Here is a 17903-nt window from a genome sequence, read left to right as displayed (position 1 = left end):
CTCTCGTGATTGTCGTATATATTCTTGCATTATTTTCATGATATCGAAATGAAAATAGAAGAACCTCAGAAAGTTACATATGTTCCAGGTGGAGGGTACAGCCTCTGACCCTTCGATGATCGTCTTCATCGATGTCCGTGCGCAGAAGGGGCCACTCGGGTGTGAGTCACCTTAAATATCATTCTATATGAGCGATACATATTTTTGATCATATAATGTACCACCTACTGGCGATCCTGTACTTTTTTTCCTTGCATCACAGTGAATGTTGCCATTTTTATGGTAGCATTCAAATGAATGCAACTAAAGTCACCCCTGGTTGTTAGTGTCATGTTCTTTTATGAGCGTGCACGGTTATATAACTGAAATTATGAAAGTGATAAGATTCAGACGTGACACTGGTGCTTACTGCTTAGCGTCCAAGACACATGCAGGTCGGAAGCTTAGTCCCGTGGGCAAAACAAACGGCAGCACGTGCTGGGGAAGTACAGCCAATCCGACCCACACTTGTGATGCATTTATTTCAATGCCAAGCGATTGGGCATAAAGCAAAACCTCACCCCTGCTTTACAAATACAGAGTTTGTTTCATGTATTCAAAGGAAATTCCCAGCACTCTTTCTTTCCACCCCCCCCCCCCTCAAAAAACCCTAAAAACGCCACTGACTGGTTGCCGTGGTCCTCTCCTCTGCAGCTAATTTAATCATTTTTGGGTGGATGAGTTAAGGAGGGGTGTATTCCTTTGTGAATGAACTCAGTGGTCCAAAAGCAGGCACAGTTTTTTTTTTTTTGGTCATGTAAATTGGCGAGGAGGTCTCCGACCGGGCTCACACCGAGTGTGCAAGCCAAGAGATAACTGTCTCTTAATTTTAGTTCAGTAGTTTTCCAGTAGCAGCCCCCGTGGAACTTCATGCTTTCACTTCACCAGGACAACATCTTGTTCACTGTAAGTAACATTCTTCATGCTTTCATATGATTGATACATTGTTGGAACTATGGATAATGAGTATGGCGGTGATACTTTGAAAAATGCTTTTCCAAAGAATCTAGTAATTGCAGACGAAATGGAGACCAGTTTAGGGTGTACCTTGTCATTGACTGTTTTACATAGATTCTACTTTTTCGTTTATCCTTCAATGCTGTTTACACCAGCATCACAACTAAAGTGTCAGGAAGGAAGATGAGTAGCTCCGTGTAGAATGTCCCCCTCCCCACACTTGGCTTTTGTAGTCAACCCGATCTGGTTGCTAGGCAGGAATTTCTATGCCACTATTCACACTGGCCATTGTGGTATGTACAGTGGGAGAAGAAAAGGCTCCTCTCTTACGTCCGTCGGCTGGGTTAACCCACTGCTTCCCACAAAAACAACCTTCTCATAATACAATTAGAAGTTTCCCTTGAAATGTGTTGTCTTGTTTCCAGAAACGCGGGCGGGAATGTCTAATTGGTTTACACAATGCAATCAACTTCCTGTCAAGTGATTCACATGAAATAATGAGTCAATTAAATCAATATGTCATTTTGCAATCACGAATGACTTATTTCCGTATTTGAACTCCAAATTGCCAAACAACGTATATTGGAATGCACCGCCCGTTGTCGCTTTGCGGCTCAGTGAGCCTTGGTGGATTTTTATAGGATGGAAATATATGTGTAGCCCAACTTCCTGGGATGAGTTTTTTTTTTCTTGGCAGACGTAACGGCCACGGCTGGTTCCACAATAGCCGTTGTTTATTGCCAGAAGGAGACGGCCAATGATTCACATCACTATCACTTGATTTTCTAGATAACTCCAAGATTTGTTTCAAGTTGCCGTCCTCTGATTGGTCAGTCAAAGAAAAAAATCTTGAAGGATTGAATGTCACGTTCTACGCTTTGTTTTGGGCACGTGCAGCAAGTCTACTTATGAGCTTGTGTTGATAGCAAATATTTAACCAAGAGGAATGACCATCAGGGATGAGTGTAGTTTTTTTTTTTTTTTTTTTTTTTTTTTTGCCTGAACACAACATTCACACAATGTTTCTGGTAGCCTCAGGGCAGAGTTCTGCTCCATGTGCCACTCCCAAGGGTTTGGGAGGAAGCCATGGAAGGAGGGGCCTGGCCCCCACGCTCAAGCCCACACAGGTAACGGCTGTCGGAGTGGAATGTGGCAGAGGTGTGGAACTTTTAACTTCTAACAGGGTGTGGAGGAGATAGAGGTTCAGGAAGGGAGTTAACCCTGCGTGTCATTGCTACTCACCTGGATAGGGAGCGTGTGCAGGCGCTGACGTTTAAGGAGGGCTCAAGTCACTGCATACAAAGTCTCAGTCAGGAACTCGGAATCTCTATATCACACGCACACACGTTTGAGTCCCTCAATTTATGAGCAATTCAGTCAATATTTGACCGGAGCACACTGTACAGGAGGGAAGAAGCAGAACTTTTCTGATACTAGGAGTTGCAGATTTGACTTTTCACTGCAGGTGGACAGACATTTTTTCTCCAAAACTGTTGGATCACAGATGCCAAAGCGGATTCAGTGCAAGTCCCACTCCCACAATTAGTTGTTGTTGGACTTTTGAACTCAGACTGGTGTGGGATCAGGAACAGGTTAGTTTGCTTTAAAATCCATTTTTCATAAATGATGTTGAAGTTGACATTGTTTTTACAGCAATTCACTTGTTCATATTTAGGAGAGCAACGTGACTGGTGGTTTAGTTGCATTGTAACTTTAAGACGTCCGCAGGATTCCTCATACATTCAACTATTGAATATTATTTGTCATTTATCTCATGTCACGTGTTCTGAAATGTTTGAAATGAATTGCCAGTATCATCCACAATCCCTTTTTTTTTTAACTGGGCTAGTGAATGAGTTAACAAATCTACTATACTGGATTAAAACCATGATGCAGAATTAAAACATTTAATTCAGTGATTCTTTTGTGTATCACTAGAGGGCAACCTCGTAGCACTTTTGGTATTTATGACAACTGTGGCAAAGTCAATTTCTTTCCCCAGTGCTTTCATTAGAAGAAGAACAAGAGACAAACTTGTTGAAATAAATAATAACTCAAACATATGAGCAAACAAAGGTAATGATTAAATTCCAAGGCAAACTCTGTAAAGGTATGTTCAGGTTGCCAGCTCAATGACAAACTGGTTCACAGGAAACAAAGATGAAAGAATGCCAAATGTTGATGTCGATCCCTGCATGCCGTGTTGGATTCCTTTTTTTTTTTTCTTTTGTTCTAAGATGCTTACACTGGTTGTCAATGTCAGCCGGCCAAGCAAACTCGAGACAAACACCTTTGACGTGTCACGGTGGGGTCAGGCCCCTCCCCTCCCATGGCTTGTTTTTGTCTGGAGGAAGGGCAGAGTCACTTTACTGTACTGCGCCGTTTACTCAAATGGCCGCGAGTACAACTTCGAATTTTAAATGATGATTATTGCCAGTGGACTGAACACCTGCATTCTTTTTTTTTTTTCTAGCACGTTTCTGTGATTGATGGTTATGTTTTGTCGTAAAGAAACTGATTTGTCTTCCCAAACCATCCTTGTGGTCAGCTCACACTCACAAGGAGGTGTGAAGGTGTCTTTCCCATGTGTGTGTTTTTTTTTTTTTTTTTTTTTTTTTTTTTTTTTTTTTAAACTTGGACTGGTCATTCATTCTCTCACCTTGAGGAGAAATTCTTTCTTGGAATTGTAAATCATCCCGGAACAAATAGACTTTCTTTTATGTAGTCATTTGTTTTCTGTCTTTTTCATTCTTCCCATTTGTGGCGTCTGCCCACAAAAGTTATTCTAGATGATTAACCAAAGTGAATATTGAAAAAAAAAAATGTTGCTGATGCTTTGGATAAAAATGGAAGTGCTTTCAAAAGAATCTGCTCAATTTGACAAATGTTTTAATCTTGCACTCAATAAATAGGCCATCCATATTTTTTTAAACTAACACTAAAATTGAATAATCCCAAATGATTACTCTTCCATTTTCAGGCCACACTTCCTCTGTCTTTTGTTCATTTCTTCACGCGTGAGTGTAACATATATTGAACACACCCCACCCTATATTTGCCCCTTTGCACATATCAGAGCAGCTGGAGCTGCGTGAAACATATCATAAAAGTATGAAGTTGTTGCAAATGCAATGCAATATTATGAGAAAATGTGCTTAGCACTGTAATTAATGAGATCTTGCGGCAATCTGCATATCTGATTCTATTTACTTTAGCTTGGCCTTGACCCAGGGAACGTCCAGGTGGTTCAAGTGATACCTTTCTCGGACTTCGTACTCCCCCCCAGCCTTGTCGTTTGTGTACTTGTAGTCAAGCTACTTTGTATTTCAGGTGCAGGAAGGCGATGGGGAGATGGACGTTACATCTCTCGGTGGGGCTGGGGCTTTTGCTCATTCTCGTGAGCCGCTCTCACGCTGAGGGTACGTGCGTCTTCTTTGTTGTGGTTCCACACTTTTATCCTTACTTTGTGTTTTGTCCATCTCCACCTTCTGAATTTCCGTTTGTCCTCCCTCCACAGCCAACTATTGCTATGCCACCAGGTCCAAAACCTGCTCGGAATGTTTGCAGGCAGGAAAAGGGTGCGCCTACTGTCCTGATGAGGTCAGAACCGAAAATGGGAACATCAAAGAACGCATTGAAAAGCCAAAAATCTTCTGGCTAAAGAGCCCTCGTGAAAATTTTATGCAACATCTGGGAGGGAAATCAGTCCAAAATTGTTCAAGCTATTGTCTTTCTTCTTCAGACCTTTAATGGACCTCGCTGTGACCTGTACGAAAACATTATGGCTCACGGCTGCAACGCTGCGGCCGTGATCACGGCCAAAAGCCGCATGAGGATTGAAAGAGTAAGTCCTCTGACATCACACACAAATGCTCGAATTTGACTACTCGTTGGTTTTCCACGCGCAGGAAGAACAGATCAACGTCCGAATGGCCCAGTCGCAGGTGTCCCCGCAGCAGATGAGTATGTCTCTGCTACCGGGGGAAGAGAAGATGGTGGACATGGAAGTCTTTGCTCCAACCAAAGGCCCCCTGGATCTTTATATTCTTATGGACTTCTCCAACTCCATGGAAGACGATTTGGATAACTTGAAGAGGATGGGTCAGGAGCTGGGTGAGCGAGCGGCTGTGCCGGGCCGGGGGCTCTACGGCTTTGCTACTTTTTGTCCTGTTTGTGACATGATTGTTTTTTTCCTACAGCCTCACTGGTGAAGAAGCTATCAGATGACTACACCATCGGATTTGGAAAGTTTGTGGACAAGGTTATTGAGCCCCAAACGGACATGAGACCCGCCAAGTAGGAAACAATTTGGTAGCAACGACTTGATTATACTCGGGTATGACTCAAAGTGTCTTTTGTCCCCGCTCCTCCCATCAGACTTGCCCAACCATGGCCCAACAGTGACCCTCCCTTCTCTTTTGAAAACGTCATCAAGTTGACCAACGACTTGAACTTCTTCACCAGCGAGCTTCAAAAGGAAAGAATCTCCGGCAACCTGGACGCTCCTGAGGGAGGTTTTGATGCCATACTGCAGGCTGCAGTCTGCACGGTAAGAACACATGCCATTTTTTTTCCTTTCTGAATCCAAAACAAGTTGATTTTTCCTTCCGTCCCAGGATAATATCGGTTGGCGCGAACAGAGCACGCATCTGTTGGTTTTCTCCACCGAGTCGGCCTTCCACTACGAGGCGGACGGCGCCAACGTGCTGTCGGGCATCCTGCCGCGCAACGACGAGAAATGTCACCTGGACGGCGAAGGCAAATACACAGAAGATACCAAGCAGGATTACCCCTCCATCCCCACGCTGGTCCGTCTGCTGGGCAAACACAACATTATTCCCGTATTTGCCGTCACCAACCACTCCTACACTTACTACAAGGTTGGTGATTGTTTTTGCAATTCTTTTGTCCGGCCAAATATGTATTTGTTCGATCAAACAATCTGCTTTGTTCAGAAACTCCAAACCTATTTTCCCATTGCTGAGGTGGGCCTGCTGCAAGAGGACTCATCCAACATCTTGCAAGTCATGGAGATGGCTTTTGAGGTAGAAAGCGGAACCAACTCTGGCTTCACCGCGGACAAAACCACTCGCTCCTTCTGCTCTGTCTGGATTCTTTCAGAGTATCCGTTCCAAGATGAGCATTCGTGCAGAAGACAGACCCAAAGCCTTTGAAGCGGAGTTCCTGTCCACCAGTGGAAAGGTTGCCAAATACGGAGACTTTGATTTTAGGCCTGGAGCCATCGTAAGTGGAGAAACAAAGTCGTTCCGAAGCCTCTTAGTAAACGATGGGATGGAACGTGACCCATCGGTGTTCCTCAGGGCAAATTCAAGATGCGACTCAAAGCCCATCGAACGCTGGACGATTCTCCGGTCTGTAAAATGGATGCGGATGAAAAGTCGGGCCTCATGAGAGTTAAACCTACCACCTTTAACGCCGCCATGAATGTTCAAGCCACCGTGCTCTGTCCAACTTGTGACTGCGAGAAGGTAGGGACACATCAAGAGTTCTCAGAGGATGGGACTCCTAATTCTTCTTGCGCCTTTGTCCTCCAGACTGCCATCGCTAACGCGCCCAGATGCCATGGCAACGGAGACCTTGTGTGCGGGAAGTGTCAGTGCCACGTCGGCTGGTGAGAAAAAAACAACAGCGGCTGTATAGCAGAAATGATGGTATAGGTATTTTGGGGAATTCCTGGTGTCTTCAGGTTGAGTACGTTCTGCAACTGTTCAGCGAGCGCTTCAGCCCTGGACACCCGTCTGTGTATCGGTCCGGGATCCACGGAACCTTGTTCGGGTCGCGGGGACTGCCGCGAGTGTGGAAGATGTGTGTGCTACAACCCGGACCAGTTTGAAGGACCTTACTGCCAGTACGATCGAACCCAGTGTCCGCGATTCGGAGGCTTCCTCTGCAACGGTGCGCCAGCCACCTCGACGGATTGAAAAGGTGCTTTTGTAGGTTTGCTGATTGCTTTGCATTCCTCTCTTCTTGAACCCAATCAGACCGCGGCTCCTGCATTATGGGCCGCTGCGTGTGTTCCGACGGCTGGGAAGGAAATGCCTGTGAGTGTCCCAAGAGCAACCAGACCTGTTTAGACAGCAAGGGGGTCAGTCAAAATCTTTTTCCATTTGGATTTCATTCATCACGTGGTCCATCCCACAATGGAGAGCTTACTGTTGTTTTCAGGGGGTGTGCAATGGGCGTGGTAAATGCCTTTGCGGTCTCTGTGAGTGTCAATCATCTGGTCTTGAAATGACGTCGACCTGTGAGCCCAATTTCCAGGTATGTGGACATCATATATATACATATTGTGTACCACCTTCAAAAAAGACTTTGCCATGCAAATAAGTCAAGTCAAGTTTTTATATAGCCCTAAATCACAAGCAGTCTCAAAGGGCTCTGTCCTCTGCATTTAACACATCCCCATGTGATTTTGATCCATCCCCTGGGGGAGAGGGGAGCAGTGAGCAGCAGCGGCGCCGCGCTCGGGAATCATTTTTGGTGATCTAACCCCCCAATTCCAACCCTTAATGCCAACCAGGGAGGTAATGGGTTCCATTTTTATAGTCTTTGGTATGACCCGGCCGGGGTTTGAACCCACAACCTTCCAGTCTCAGGGCGGACACTCTACTACTAGGCCACTGAGCTGGTCAATACAAATACTACCAGCATTACGACCAACATTGAAAGAGTCATCTTGTCGCGTTTACATAAATGGAGGCTCAAATGTATATTAAATATTATTCGAAGCCACGGTAACATTAGCAATGTTAGCACTACGCTTAGTGAATATAGGAAAATGCAGTCATCATTTTTTGTTGAAATAACAACCATATAGAAATAATCAACAAGATGAAATGCAAAGTTATTGAAATGAATTGTCGTGTGACCCCCAAAATAATCCTAAACTGCTTCTGATCTGCTCAGGCTCAACTCGGTGTTTGTGAGGCCACACGGACTTGTGCTCAGTGCCAAGCTTGGAAGACAGGAGAGAAGAAGGACAAGAAGGAATGTGACAAGTGTCCTTTCAAAGTCATCATGGTGGACGAACTCAAAGAAGGTGCGGGGAAAGATTGTTTTCAAAACACACACGCACAAGTCAGCTTTTTTTTTTTTTTTCAGTTCGATGAAATATGCGTGTGCTTTCAGCGGACAAGGTGCTGGAAAAGTGCAGTTATCGCGACGAGGAGGACGACTGCACATACCACTACACTTTGGAAAACCCCAAAAATCCAGAGTCCAAAGACTTGGAGGTCCAAGTGCTCAAGAAGAAAGGTCATCTGAAAAATGACTTGACTTAAATCAAGCAAAGTTGTACTTTGTCTCATCATTGAAGTGTTTCTCCAGATTGTCCAGCTGCCAGCCTCCTGTGGCTGCTCCCTCTCCTCTTGTTCCTCTTGTTACTGCTGGCACTTTTGTTGCTCTGCTGCTGGAAATACTGCAAATGCTGCAAAGCCTGCTGCCAGGTAAGGAAAGAAGAAATCCTGTCGACTATTGTCTCCATTTGACTTGATGGATGAACATATGTAAATGAGCAAAGATTGCAAAAGAAAATCTGCTTTTACGCATCAATTGTTTGTGACTTCTCCCTTCTCTCATCCTTTTTCATTGTCTTTCCAAAGAGCTGCCTTGCCCTGTTGCCTTGCTGTAAGAAAGGTATGTATGGATGGATGGATGTCGTCAACTTTGTCATCCAATTGAGATGCCTATTGACGTTGGCTCTTTGTGTGGTCTGTAGGTCGCATGGTTGGATTCAAGGAGGATGAGTATCTTCTCCGCCAGTCCCTTCCCTCAGACCACCTGGACACTCCAATGGCGAGGACAGGCCCTCTGAAAGGGACCGACGTTGTTCGCTGGAAGGTTACCGACAATGTGCACCGGAGTCCCAACCACCCCCAGGTTCTAGTCAACCCCAAAGAAACAAGTAAGCGTTTTTTGGGGGGGGATCCATCTATCCATCCATCCATCCATCCATCCATCTTCTTCTGAAAGCTGTTTTAATTCTGTTATTCTTCCTTTATAGTTCAGTATCCAATCTCCCTGCGGCTTAACAGGCGCTTTTCCAAGGATTTGTCTGATCCTAATTCCAGAGATGCGGAGCAGCTTCGTAAAGAAGTTGCAGATAATGTGAGTTGGGATTTGAGTACATACTATGTTGACTAATGCACATGTCTCACTGGGGTTTCTATTGATTGACTTTTTCTTCCCAGCTTAATGAGGTCTACAAGCAAATTCCTGGAGCCCAGAAAATGCAGAAGACCTCATTTAGGTAAAGTCCACGTTCACGTAACCCGTGGATGATTTGAATTCACTACCTCTCTTTTTTGAAACAGAACACAGAGAAATGCAGGCAAAAGGTAACATGCATGCAATATCGAGTTGTGTGGTCCCAAAGCAGGCACTTGTCTAAATCCTGCTCCTCCTTGTGATCTCCAGGCAGGACTACACTATCATGGACACCATCCTGTCCGCCCCTCGCAGCAGCTACCCTAATATTGTCAAGCTGACTGAGAGAAATGTCCAGTCTGGATGCTTCAGCGACCTGAAAGTGTTGCCTGGCTACTACACGGTTGCAACAGATAGAGGTGGGATTGAAATGATATTTGATGATTTGGATGATTATTGTTTTATTATATGAGGATTTATTGATTGATTTCTTACTATCATTATGACAATTTTACCTTAAAATAAATGAATATATGTTATTATTTGGATGATTTTTGTTTAGTTTTTCTTATAGTTCTGTTTATTTGTTATTTTATGACTATCATTCTTCCATGATTACAATTTGACCTTGGATTAACATCTCTAAAATCCGATACTAGTTTGTAATATTCGAGGTTTAATCATGGAAATTGATACTTCACATGACTTGTGTTAACAATTCAACATTTGATTTTGAACTCCGCAGAGGCGGCAGGTGCTATCGAGTTCCAAGAAGGTGTGGAGTCGGTGGATGTTCACGTGCCACTCTTTGTAAAGGATGAAGATGATGACAAGAAGCAGCTACTGGTGGAGGCCACAGATGTGCCTCTGGGAATTGCCCAAATTGGAAAAAGTTTGGTGAACATCACCATCATCAAAGAAAATGGTCAGGAGAATCGCCATCATGACATCATCATCAAATATATAGCAAGCACTGACAGAGTCTTTCTCCCTCTCCCAAGCTTCCAACGTGTTCTCCTTCCTCCAGTCGGCCTACACGTACAGTCGACAGGACGGGGTGGCAAATATTCCAATTAGCAGACAGATCATTGAAGACGGATGCACGCAAGTCTCGTACCGTACGCGAGATCTCACAGCCAAGGATAAAAAGGTATCAACGATGCCGTCCCAATTTGTTCTGCCGAGTTGACAAAAAAAGAAAAACGACTCCAGAACGACGTGACTGTGGATGGAGGGAGATCTGGCTTACGCTCCTAAAACTCCTGTTTGTATTTCAGGACTACGTGACTGTAGCTGGAGATCTCACTTACGCTCCTGGTGAGACACAAAAGACCGTTCCGGTTCGTCTGCTGGAGCTCGGGGAGAAAGACGCGCTCCTGAATGACAAACCGGTCAAACAGTTTGTCATGGACCTGAGTAACCCGCGACAAGGCGCCAAGCTTGGCCGCTACCCTCAAACTACGGTCACGATTGCCGACCTACCGGGTAAGAAGGCTTCCATCCATCCATCCATCCAAATGGCAGAAAAGTGACGTGAACTTCCACTCTGCCTTCAACTTCTGATACATTCAGAGCCCAGTGTGATCATGTTCAAGAGGGGCAGCCAGAGCTTCACGACAGCCGACCCAAATTACAGCATCCCCGTGGTGCGCACTCGCAACCAGGACAGCCCCGCTACGGTGAAATGGCGCACAAAGAAGGGCCAGCGCTTTGACCTCTCTGGCCTTCTCAAGTTTAACCCCGGAGAGACAGAGAAGAATATAGTCATCGATCCAAGGAGCCACCTCGCTCTGAGTCAACCTGACTCCTTCCAGCTGGAGCTTTTGGAACCCAGTAGCAACGCCACGGTCGGCGAGAGGAAGACCACCATTGTCAATGTTGTAGAAGGAGGTTGGTTGGGCGGGCTCCAGTAGTAGTTTGAGTTTGCAACTAAATACTTTCAATGGCTTCATTTTCTCCTGTAGTTCCAAGGTCTCCTGAGATGGCCCAGCCAAAAGGTTTCAGCGGTCGCCTTCATGCGCCAGGCAACCCCAAGGCCAAGGCAACTGGACCCAAAAGCATCCGCCTCAACTGGGACCCACCGCCGGGTAACCCCATGGGCTACAAGGTGCGTCCAATGAACATGAAGGTTTTTTTCCTGGACGGACGGCGTTTCTCAAGTTGTTTGTATTTTAGGTGAAGTATTGGATCTACGGTGACCCCGAGAAAGATGCTCAGGTCTTAGATGTCAAGACACCTCAAGCCGAGCTGACCAACCTGTATCCCTACTGTGACTATGAGATGCGAGTGTCTGCCTACAATTCCTTTGGAGATGGCGCTGAAACGGACATTATTCCCTGCCAGACTTTGGAAGATGGTAATCAAGTGTGCTCTTTGGTGATTGTTATCTGATTGGCTGATGTTACAAATCCCCGCAGTGCCTGGCGAACCGGGACGACTCGCCTTTAACGTCATCAGCCCGACGGTCACTCAGCTCAGTTGGGCGGAGCCTGCCGAGACTAATGGCAACATCACAGCTTACGAGGTCATCTACACACCCATCGATGACGATCTGAGTAAGACGACTTTTTTTGTTGTGTTGTTTTTTACATTTGTCCCCACGCTTCATATTTTGTCATCATACGGCATCTCTGTCATCTATAGAGCAAGTCGGTGCGGCGAAGAAGGTGAAGATAGACAACCCAAAGAAGCGAATGCTATTGATTGAGAATCTGGTGAGTGCCCAGACCTATCAGTACAAGGTCCGTGCCAAGAACGCAGTGGGTTGGGGCCCCTACAGAGACGCTACCATCAACTTGGCATCGCAACCCGCCAGACCTCTCTCCAGTAAGTCCACCCGCACATTTTTTTTTGTTTTTTTTGCTTGCTCATCATAAAGCCACTATCCATCTGTTTTCTAGTTCCCATCATTCCAGACGTCCCGATCGTGGATGCCGAAGCAGGAGACGAGTATGACAGTTATCTGATGTACAGCAACGAGGTGCTGAAGTCTCCTGCGAGCTCCAAGACGCCCAGCGTTTCCGGTGACGGTGGGTGTCTGTCGCAAACCGCAAACAGCCCATTTCAACACATCGTAAGATGAAGGAAAGACATATATGCAGAGTAGAGCCAGTGCCCTCGCAGATCCCCCCATCCCTCCTGATGACCCTCATGACCTCAATTTGCAAGGCTGGCAATATGTCAAGTTGGTGGGGTCCAACCTGGATCTCCGAAAGGTGTCGTGGACAAATCGAGTGGACGTCATCTCCAACGGTCGACTCAGCACAGACACAGAGGCCAGCACAGATGCGGGCCCGTGTTCCAGCTTCACACAAACAGCCGCGCCAGGTGAAGAGCAGTCAGTCAGGCAGGCCAGGCAGCTGCCGTGGCTAAATCCCGCCCCCCCCTGCCCCCCCTTCATGTCTGTCCTGTCGCATCCCAGTAGGAAAGTAGTCATCTTTGGGTAGCTTGCAGGTGTGTTGACTAAAATAAGCTATGGAGCTGGATTTTCAACATGACGCTCCGTCACTGCAGGGAATTTTCAACAATGCCGCCCAACGCTAACAGCTGACCTTCTGACAATCCTGGCTCCTATCTTGCTCTTTGACAGATTACATGATGAATGGAAAATGGGACCAGAACTTCCTCTTCCCAGGCGGCTCGGTCACACGCAACTTGTCGACATCCTCCACTCCGATGTCCACTATGAACTCTCACTACATGGGCGGCAGCTCCTTCACCACAGAAACCACAAGCAACTACATGCCGGGTACGACACCCGACGCACGAGATGGATGGAGTCGAAAGGGACGGTCCCAGATAGCCACTCTCCTCTTTTTTTTTTCAACAGGGAGCCCTCGTCGACCCGATATGATGGGCGGAATGCACACAACGGACGTCATCATGAGGAAGCGCTCAGAGAGGGCTTACGCCGACGAACACATCAGGGACTCCATCGTCATGGGAGATATGTCCAGCAACTTTACGGATCTAGGTAACGTCGTAAGAACAGGATGGCGTCGAGAGCCCGTCCGTAGGCGGCGTCCGAGAAGGAAAAAGCGCGTGCTGTAGGATGCATGTCAACGGGCTTGGTGCTTGCTGTTGGTTGCATAGAAGTCTTTGCAGGAGCTACGCTGACTATCGCTCCGTCTTTTGACATTCACACGGCAAACCGTCCCTCCCTCCCTCCCTCCTTCCTTCCCTGCCTCCCTCCCTCCTTCCTTCCCTTCCTCCCTGAACCTCTGCATCGTCCTTTTTTTTCCCCCGCCTCCTCCATCAGGTGTGTACGGCTTCAGTGGGTGGCAGAATACCTCTCAGAGCCAATCCAGCTACGGCCTGTCTCAGGGTCCCAGGGCCAGGACTCAGTCTTCCGAGGTCAACGAAGCTCTGTATAATTTGGACAGGGTGCTCCAGGGTAAGTGCGCTCGGTGCATGTCAAGCATGAAGGCTGCCTGCCGGTTATTTCCCACTCTCCTCTTGGAAGCTCCACACGGTTTACTCGTCGTCTGCGCCGGGCAACTAATGAGTTGGAAATAGTGGAGATGCGTCCTTTTGGATGCTCGTCAGTACGAGAGAAGAATATAAATCCACGGAGCGGTTGTTTTTTCGTCTGGAACGGAAACGATATGAGATACGGCAGACATTTTGAAAAGTGAAAGCGCCACTGCTACCTAATGTAGCGGATGACACTTGTAGTGAGACGAAGCAATGCAGCATCTTAGATGGGATCTCATTTGATTGGTGAAAAATGCTATGCGAGTGACTCGTTTTCCAAATGTCCCCCATCAGATGCAAGACTCACTCCGGGCGTCCCAGACACCCCCAGCCGACTGGTGTTTTCAGCGCTGGGTCCTACGGCACTGAAAGTCAGCTGGCAGGCGCCCCACTGCGAGAAGGACATCTTGGGTTACTGTGTGCTCTACCAGCCGCTCAATGGAGGTGAGATTGGGCTTTTGGACTGCGTGGGCTTTTGCTGTATTTGATGTCTTTTGTTTTGTTTTGTTTGATTCTCCTCTCGCAGGTGATGTGAACCGCATCAACGTGACCAACCCGGCGGACAACTCTGTGATTATCCAGGATCTCCTGCCCAACCATTCTTACCTGTTTAAGGTGAAGGCTCAAAGTCAAGAAGGCTGGGGCCCGGAAAGAGAAGGCGTCATCACCATCGAGTCGGCCGTAGACCCCAAAAGTCCTTACAGTCCCATGCCAGGTTCGGCCGCTCCTTTGGGCTCGCCGTGTACAGTCCGCTCGTTATTCTCCGTTCTTTTGCGACAGGCTCTCCTTTCACTCTGAGCACCCCGAGCGCACCGGGTCCCCTCGTCTTTACGGCTCTCAGCCCCGATTCCTTGCAACTGAGTTGGGAGAAACCCAGGAAGCCAAACGGAGACATTCTCGGCTACGTGGTCACCTGCGAGCAGCTTCACGGAGGAGGTGGGGCTACGGTGGCTCTTTTGGTTTTTTTCCAAAGGTTTAACCTCTGTGACTTTGCTGTTATCCAGGTGACACACGTTCCTTCCAGGTGAGCGGGGACAGCGCGGAGACCCGGCTGACCGTCTCCAACCTGAGCGAGAACATCCCCTACAAGTTCAAAGTTCAGGCTCAAACCACACAGGGCTTCGGCCCGGAAAGGGAGGGCATCATCACCATCGAGTCTCAGGATGGAGGTAAAGTCAAGTCAAGTCATGGTTTTTCCACCAGGAATTGCAAATGCACACAATACAGAACCATACATCTCCTCGCAGGCGCTTTGTCTCAGTACAATAATCAATCCATGACAAGGAGGGACGTTTCCAACATGCCAAGTGACATTAGCACCATGAGCAACGTCTTTGGCACCATGATCAACGACCCATACTTTTCAGGTAATAATCAAAGCAAAAATACAGCAAGTTTTTCTTTCCAAATCATGACTCCATGTTGGCCCAAAAAATACATGGATCACAGAATCCAATCCAGACCTGCTCCGACCAGATTGACCGACCGTTTCAACTGGCCACAAATGACAGACAATGAATCTTAGATTTAGATTGACCATACTCAAATGTCTTCCATTTTCACAAAATGGAGCATTTCAACTGGCTCGAAAACATCCTTTTCAAAAAGGATTCCAATGAATTCAATTGAGCATTTTTGGATTTGATATTCTCTGTTGACTTTTTCTAGCAGATGGAATGATGATGAGCACGCAACACACAGAAAGCAGCGGCATGATGAGCCGCCAAATAACTAAGGAAGTTAAGGAAGTGGTCCAGAGGAGCGTCATGGGAGCGACCGCACACACCGTCACAAAGAACATGTTTTATGAGTCCTAAAGTACAGTACAGTAAGGTTTTGCCTCAAATATTGGAGATTCTCTTTTAAAAAGAGTCGTTTCGTGATTGTTATGCAAGTGGCTGAGAGAGAAATCTGGAATAGGTAGGAAAAAAAACAAAATAATCCTGGTTGCGTCTGTTACAAGCTTTCCTTGAGATTCATCTTTGACTCTTTGTTATTGCTTTCACTCACGTCTCACGGGAAAACAACCCGAGGTGAGGTGCTCGTCGTACACACGCTCAAAGCAGCCAGGTAATCTGAGCGCGGCTAATCCACAACGACACCGCGCCCTTGCCGTAAATCTCTTTTGTCAGGACGTCTGTCCGTATTTAGAAAAGCAGAGTTTTTTCTGGATGCTTTTTATTTCTGAGTGACTGAGCAAGTTGTGGCACATCAAATGAAAGAATTGAAAAATACAATGGCATCAAGTCCTACAAGCATGCCAAATATAAAAACAACAAAAAAAAAGGATTCTATAGTCAAGCACGTTTGTGCTCTTGCTGTATTTTCTGGTCATTTCTACAAAACGTTTGCATTTGAGTTCACATTTTGATCCTACTTTTTGTCATTCTAATGCATTTGGAGCAATTGCATAGATAAGACAAAAGGATTGCATTTGCTTTGGTGCACAAATATAGTCAGGCATTTTCATTCGATATCTTTGCTTTTACAAAAATTCAATCAGAAAAATGGATCACTTTTTACACAAACGCGCTTTTTTCTCTGTATGTCCGATCTGTTGCACTTAATAAAAGATCTAAAGGAATTTTCCTCGGCTTATTTATTGACGTCGTCAGCGTAGGCTGGCACAGAGGCAAAAAAAGCAAGCAAAGCACAATTCATAGTGAGTTCAGGTTTGTTTAGCTTGCGCTTTTTCTTCCTTTGTATTTTGCCTTTAGTCAGTATCCAGCCTGCAAATAGCCCATTCCATTCTCACATCCTTAAAAGAGTAGAAAAAGCAATTGCATTGGATGCACATCATCCACAGAAAATCCACCAATTTAGCCCTTTCTATATTTCCCTGTCCAGTATCAATCAAAGTGATCCTGAGCCAGTCGCAGATTTCGATTCTGTTGTTTGCTGAAAACTTTGGCACTTCTTGTGCTCCATAGCTCCATGCCAGGGAACTATGTTGAATTGAGAACACAGGATTTTCTTGCATCATAGGTGGTGCTTTCCCTCTATCTTTCTTATGAAGTGAGTTGAGGAATTTCTTTTGAGACAAAACAGGTGCCTTGCCTCCATCTTAATGCCCTGGAAGGAGAATGAAGCCAGTTGAGGAATTCCTTGTCGACAAAAGGAGTCATTTGCCATCTGCCATTTATTCCTCAAGTGTTGCTTTTCACAGCAGGGTTCTCTTTTGCATTAGATTTTTTTTTTTTCGTCATCAATAGTCGTTATTTGGAGAGGTCCCCCCTTCCACTAAAGGCTTGCCTGCAACTTTCTCCTAGCATAACAAAAAGAGCGTGGTGGAGTTAGTTCCAGAGGCACGGTCCGGGACAGAAACACCGTTGTTTGAGCCCCGCTGGCCCGATCACCAGGTCCTTGAGCACCTCCACAGTCCCAAATATGGGGACAAGCTCCTCTGTGAACTTGTCGTTGAAGGTGTACACGTGGGAGCGCTTGTCCACATCGTAGAAAGACAACTGGCCCTGCTCGTAGTCCAGGTACACGCCAACTTTCTTGGGCGCCAGCGTCAGAGGCAGCCAAGTGGCGGGCACCGTCAAGGCCTTGAGCTCCTTGCCCCTCTCCAGGCGAAGGCTCCAGTAGCCCGTGTCGGTGTTGAGAGAGCGGAAACCGCGTCTGACGGCCGAGGCTTTGGCCACGCCCAGGCGCCAGTCCCGCTGGCCTACCTCCACCTCCCAGTAGTGGCGACCGGAGGCCAAGGCTTCCTGACCGGCGGCGCACCACCAGCCGTCGAAGCGGGCGGCGCAACACGGGACATCACGGCGTTCCAGGCCGCAGCGCATGCTCTTTTGGTCGCTGGAGATGAGCAGCTCCGGGTTGGCTGAGTCCGGGTCCAGCGTCACGTCCTCTGGGGTGTCACACACGCAATATGACAACCCGAACGAGTCTGCTGGCAGAGTCGAAGAAAACCTACACACCTGAGGCCTCCCAGATCCAATTCCACACTGTCCAGACAAATCAAAACATGAAGTTAGCTATGCTCTATTAAGAAGGAAGATTTTATTGCTTACCGCCATGAGGGATGTAAGGAACAGCATCTGAGAAATGGAGGAGGACAACAACAACAAAAAAGACTTGTTTCATCCATCTTCCAAAAAGTCCAAGGTGCTTAAATGCATTTCCTAATGCTGAATGTTTTCATTTTGACATCTCACCGATGTTCTGATTCCTCTGCTTTGTGACCAGCCATTCCTTCGTCACATCCTCCTAAACACACAGTTAGATTGTTTGTGAGTTGGTTTTGTTTGGTTTTTCTTTTTCAA

The 17903-nt window shown here is 46.6% G+C and overlaps 2 protein-coding genes across 10 annotated transcripts in view; one reads left to right on the top strand and one right to left on the bottom strand.

Annotated features, from left to right (window-relative positions):
• The first annotated feature begins 17 nt into the window (after positions 1-17).
• Positions 18-16219, top strand: itgb4 (integrin, beta 4). 7 transcript variants are annotated; one of them, XM_085903729.1, is made up of 43 exons: positions 18-161; positions 4327-4415; positions 4514-4596; positions 4739-4840; positions 4905-5109; positions 5196-5292; positions 5374-5545; positions 5613-5876; positions 5952-6041; positions 6118-6240; positions 6318-6485; positions 6552-6628; positions 6704-6912; positions 6999-7102; positions 7183-7278; positions 7924-8056; positions 8146-8271; positions 8344-8462; positions 8619-8652; positions 8735-8920; positions 9020-9123; positions 9207-9265; positions 9330-9353; positions 9433-9581; positions 9908-10087; positions 10164-10312; positions 10440-10647; positions 10735-11052; positions 11127-11269; positions 11338-11518; positions 11580-11717; positions 11806-11988; positions 12063-12191; positions 12331-12489; positions 12752-12910; positions 12992-13135; positions 13421-13555; positions 13930-14079; positions 14162-14350; positions 14416-14571; positions 14640-14804; positions 14883-15002; positions 15304-16219. In XM_085903729.1, the coding sequence occupies exons 2-43, from the start codon at positions 4340-4342 to the stop codon at positions 15450-15452; spliced, it is 5955 nt and encodes a 1984-aa protein (XP_085759855.1). In that variant the 5' UTR covers positions 18-161; positions 4327-4339; the 3' UTR covers positions 15453-16219. The 7 variants fall into 7 exon arrangements, with proteins under 7 accessions (XP_085759855.1, XP_085759851.1, XP_085759849.1 ...); XM_085903723.1 differs by lacking the exons at positions 18-161; positions 12331-12489 and adding exons at positions 745-945; positions 2462-2588; XM_085903725.1 differs by lacking the exon at positions 12331-12489.
• Positions 15809-17903, bottom strand: part of LOC147039083 (uncharacterized) — a 4640-nt gene continuing 2545 nt past the window's right edge. For all 3 annotated transcript variants that reach the window (XM_085903744.1, XM_085903746.1, XM_085903745.1), the window contains exons 7-10: positions 17796-17847; positions 17652-17678; positions 17559-17585; positions 15809-17488 (exon numbers count right to left, since the gene is read on the bottom strand). In XM_085903744.1, the coding sequence (XP_085759870.1) occupies positions 16929-17488; positions 17559-17585; positions 17652-17678; positions 17796-17847 (666 nt within the window). In that variant the 3' untranslated portion in view covers positions 15809-16928. The remainder of the gene's footprint in view (positions 17489-17558; positions 17586-17651; positions 17679-17795; positions 17848-17903) is intronic.

Source organism: Syngnathus leptorhynchus, chromosome 22 (assembly GCF_054491065.1).
Source record: "Syngnathus leptorhynchus isolate UIUO chromosome 22, UIUO_Slep, whole genome shotgun sequence".
NCBI classification, from domain to species: Eukaryota; Metazoa; Chordata; class Actinopteri; order Syngnathiformes; family Syngnathidae; genus Syngnathus; species Syngnathus leptorhynchus.
The sequence above is the reverse complement of the archived record's forward strand: the minus strand, read 5'-3'. Positions and strand labels throughout refer to the sequence as shown.

Coding starts and splice junctions, on each gene's coding strand:
- itgb4 (XM_085903729.1), top strand. CDS start 4,340: ATGGGGAGATGGACGTTACATCTCTCGGTGGGGCTGGGGCTTTTGCTC. Junction 6,629..6,703: donor TGTCAGTGCCACGTCGGCTG/GTGAGAAAAAAA, acceptor TGGTGTCTTCAG/GTTGAGTACGTTCTGCAACT. Junction 12,911..12,991: donor CACAAGCAACTACATGCCGG/GTACGACACCCG, acceptor TTTTTTCAACAG/GGAGCCCTCGTCGACCCGAT.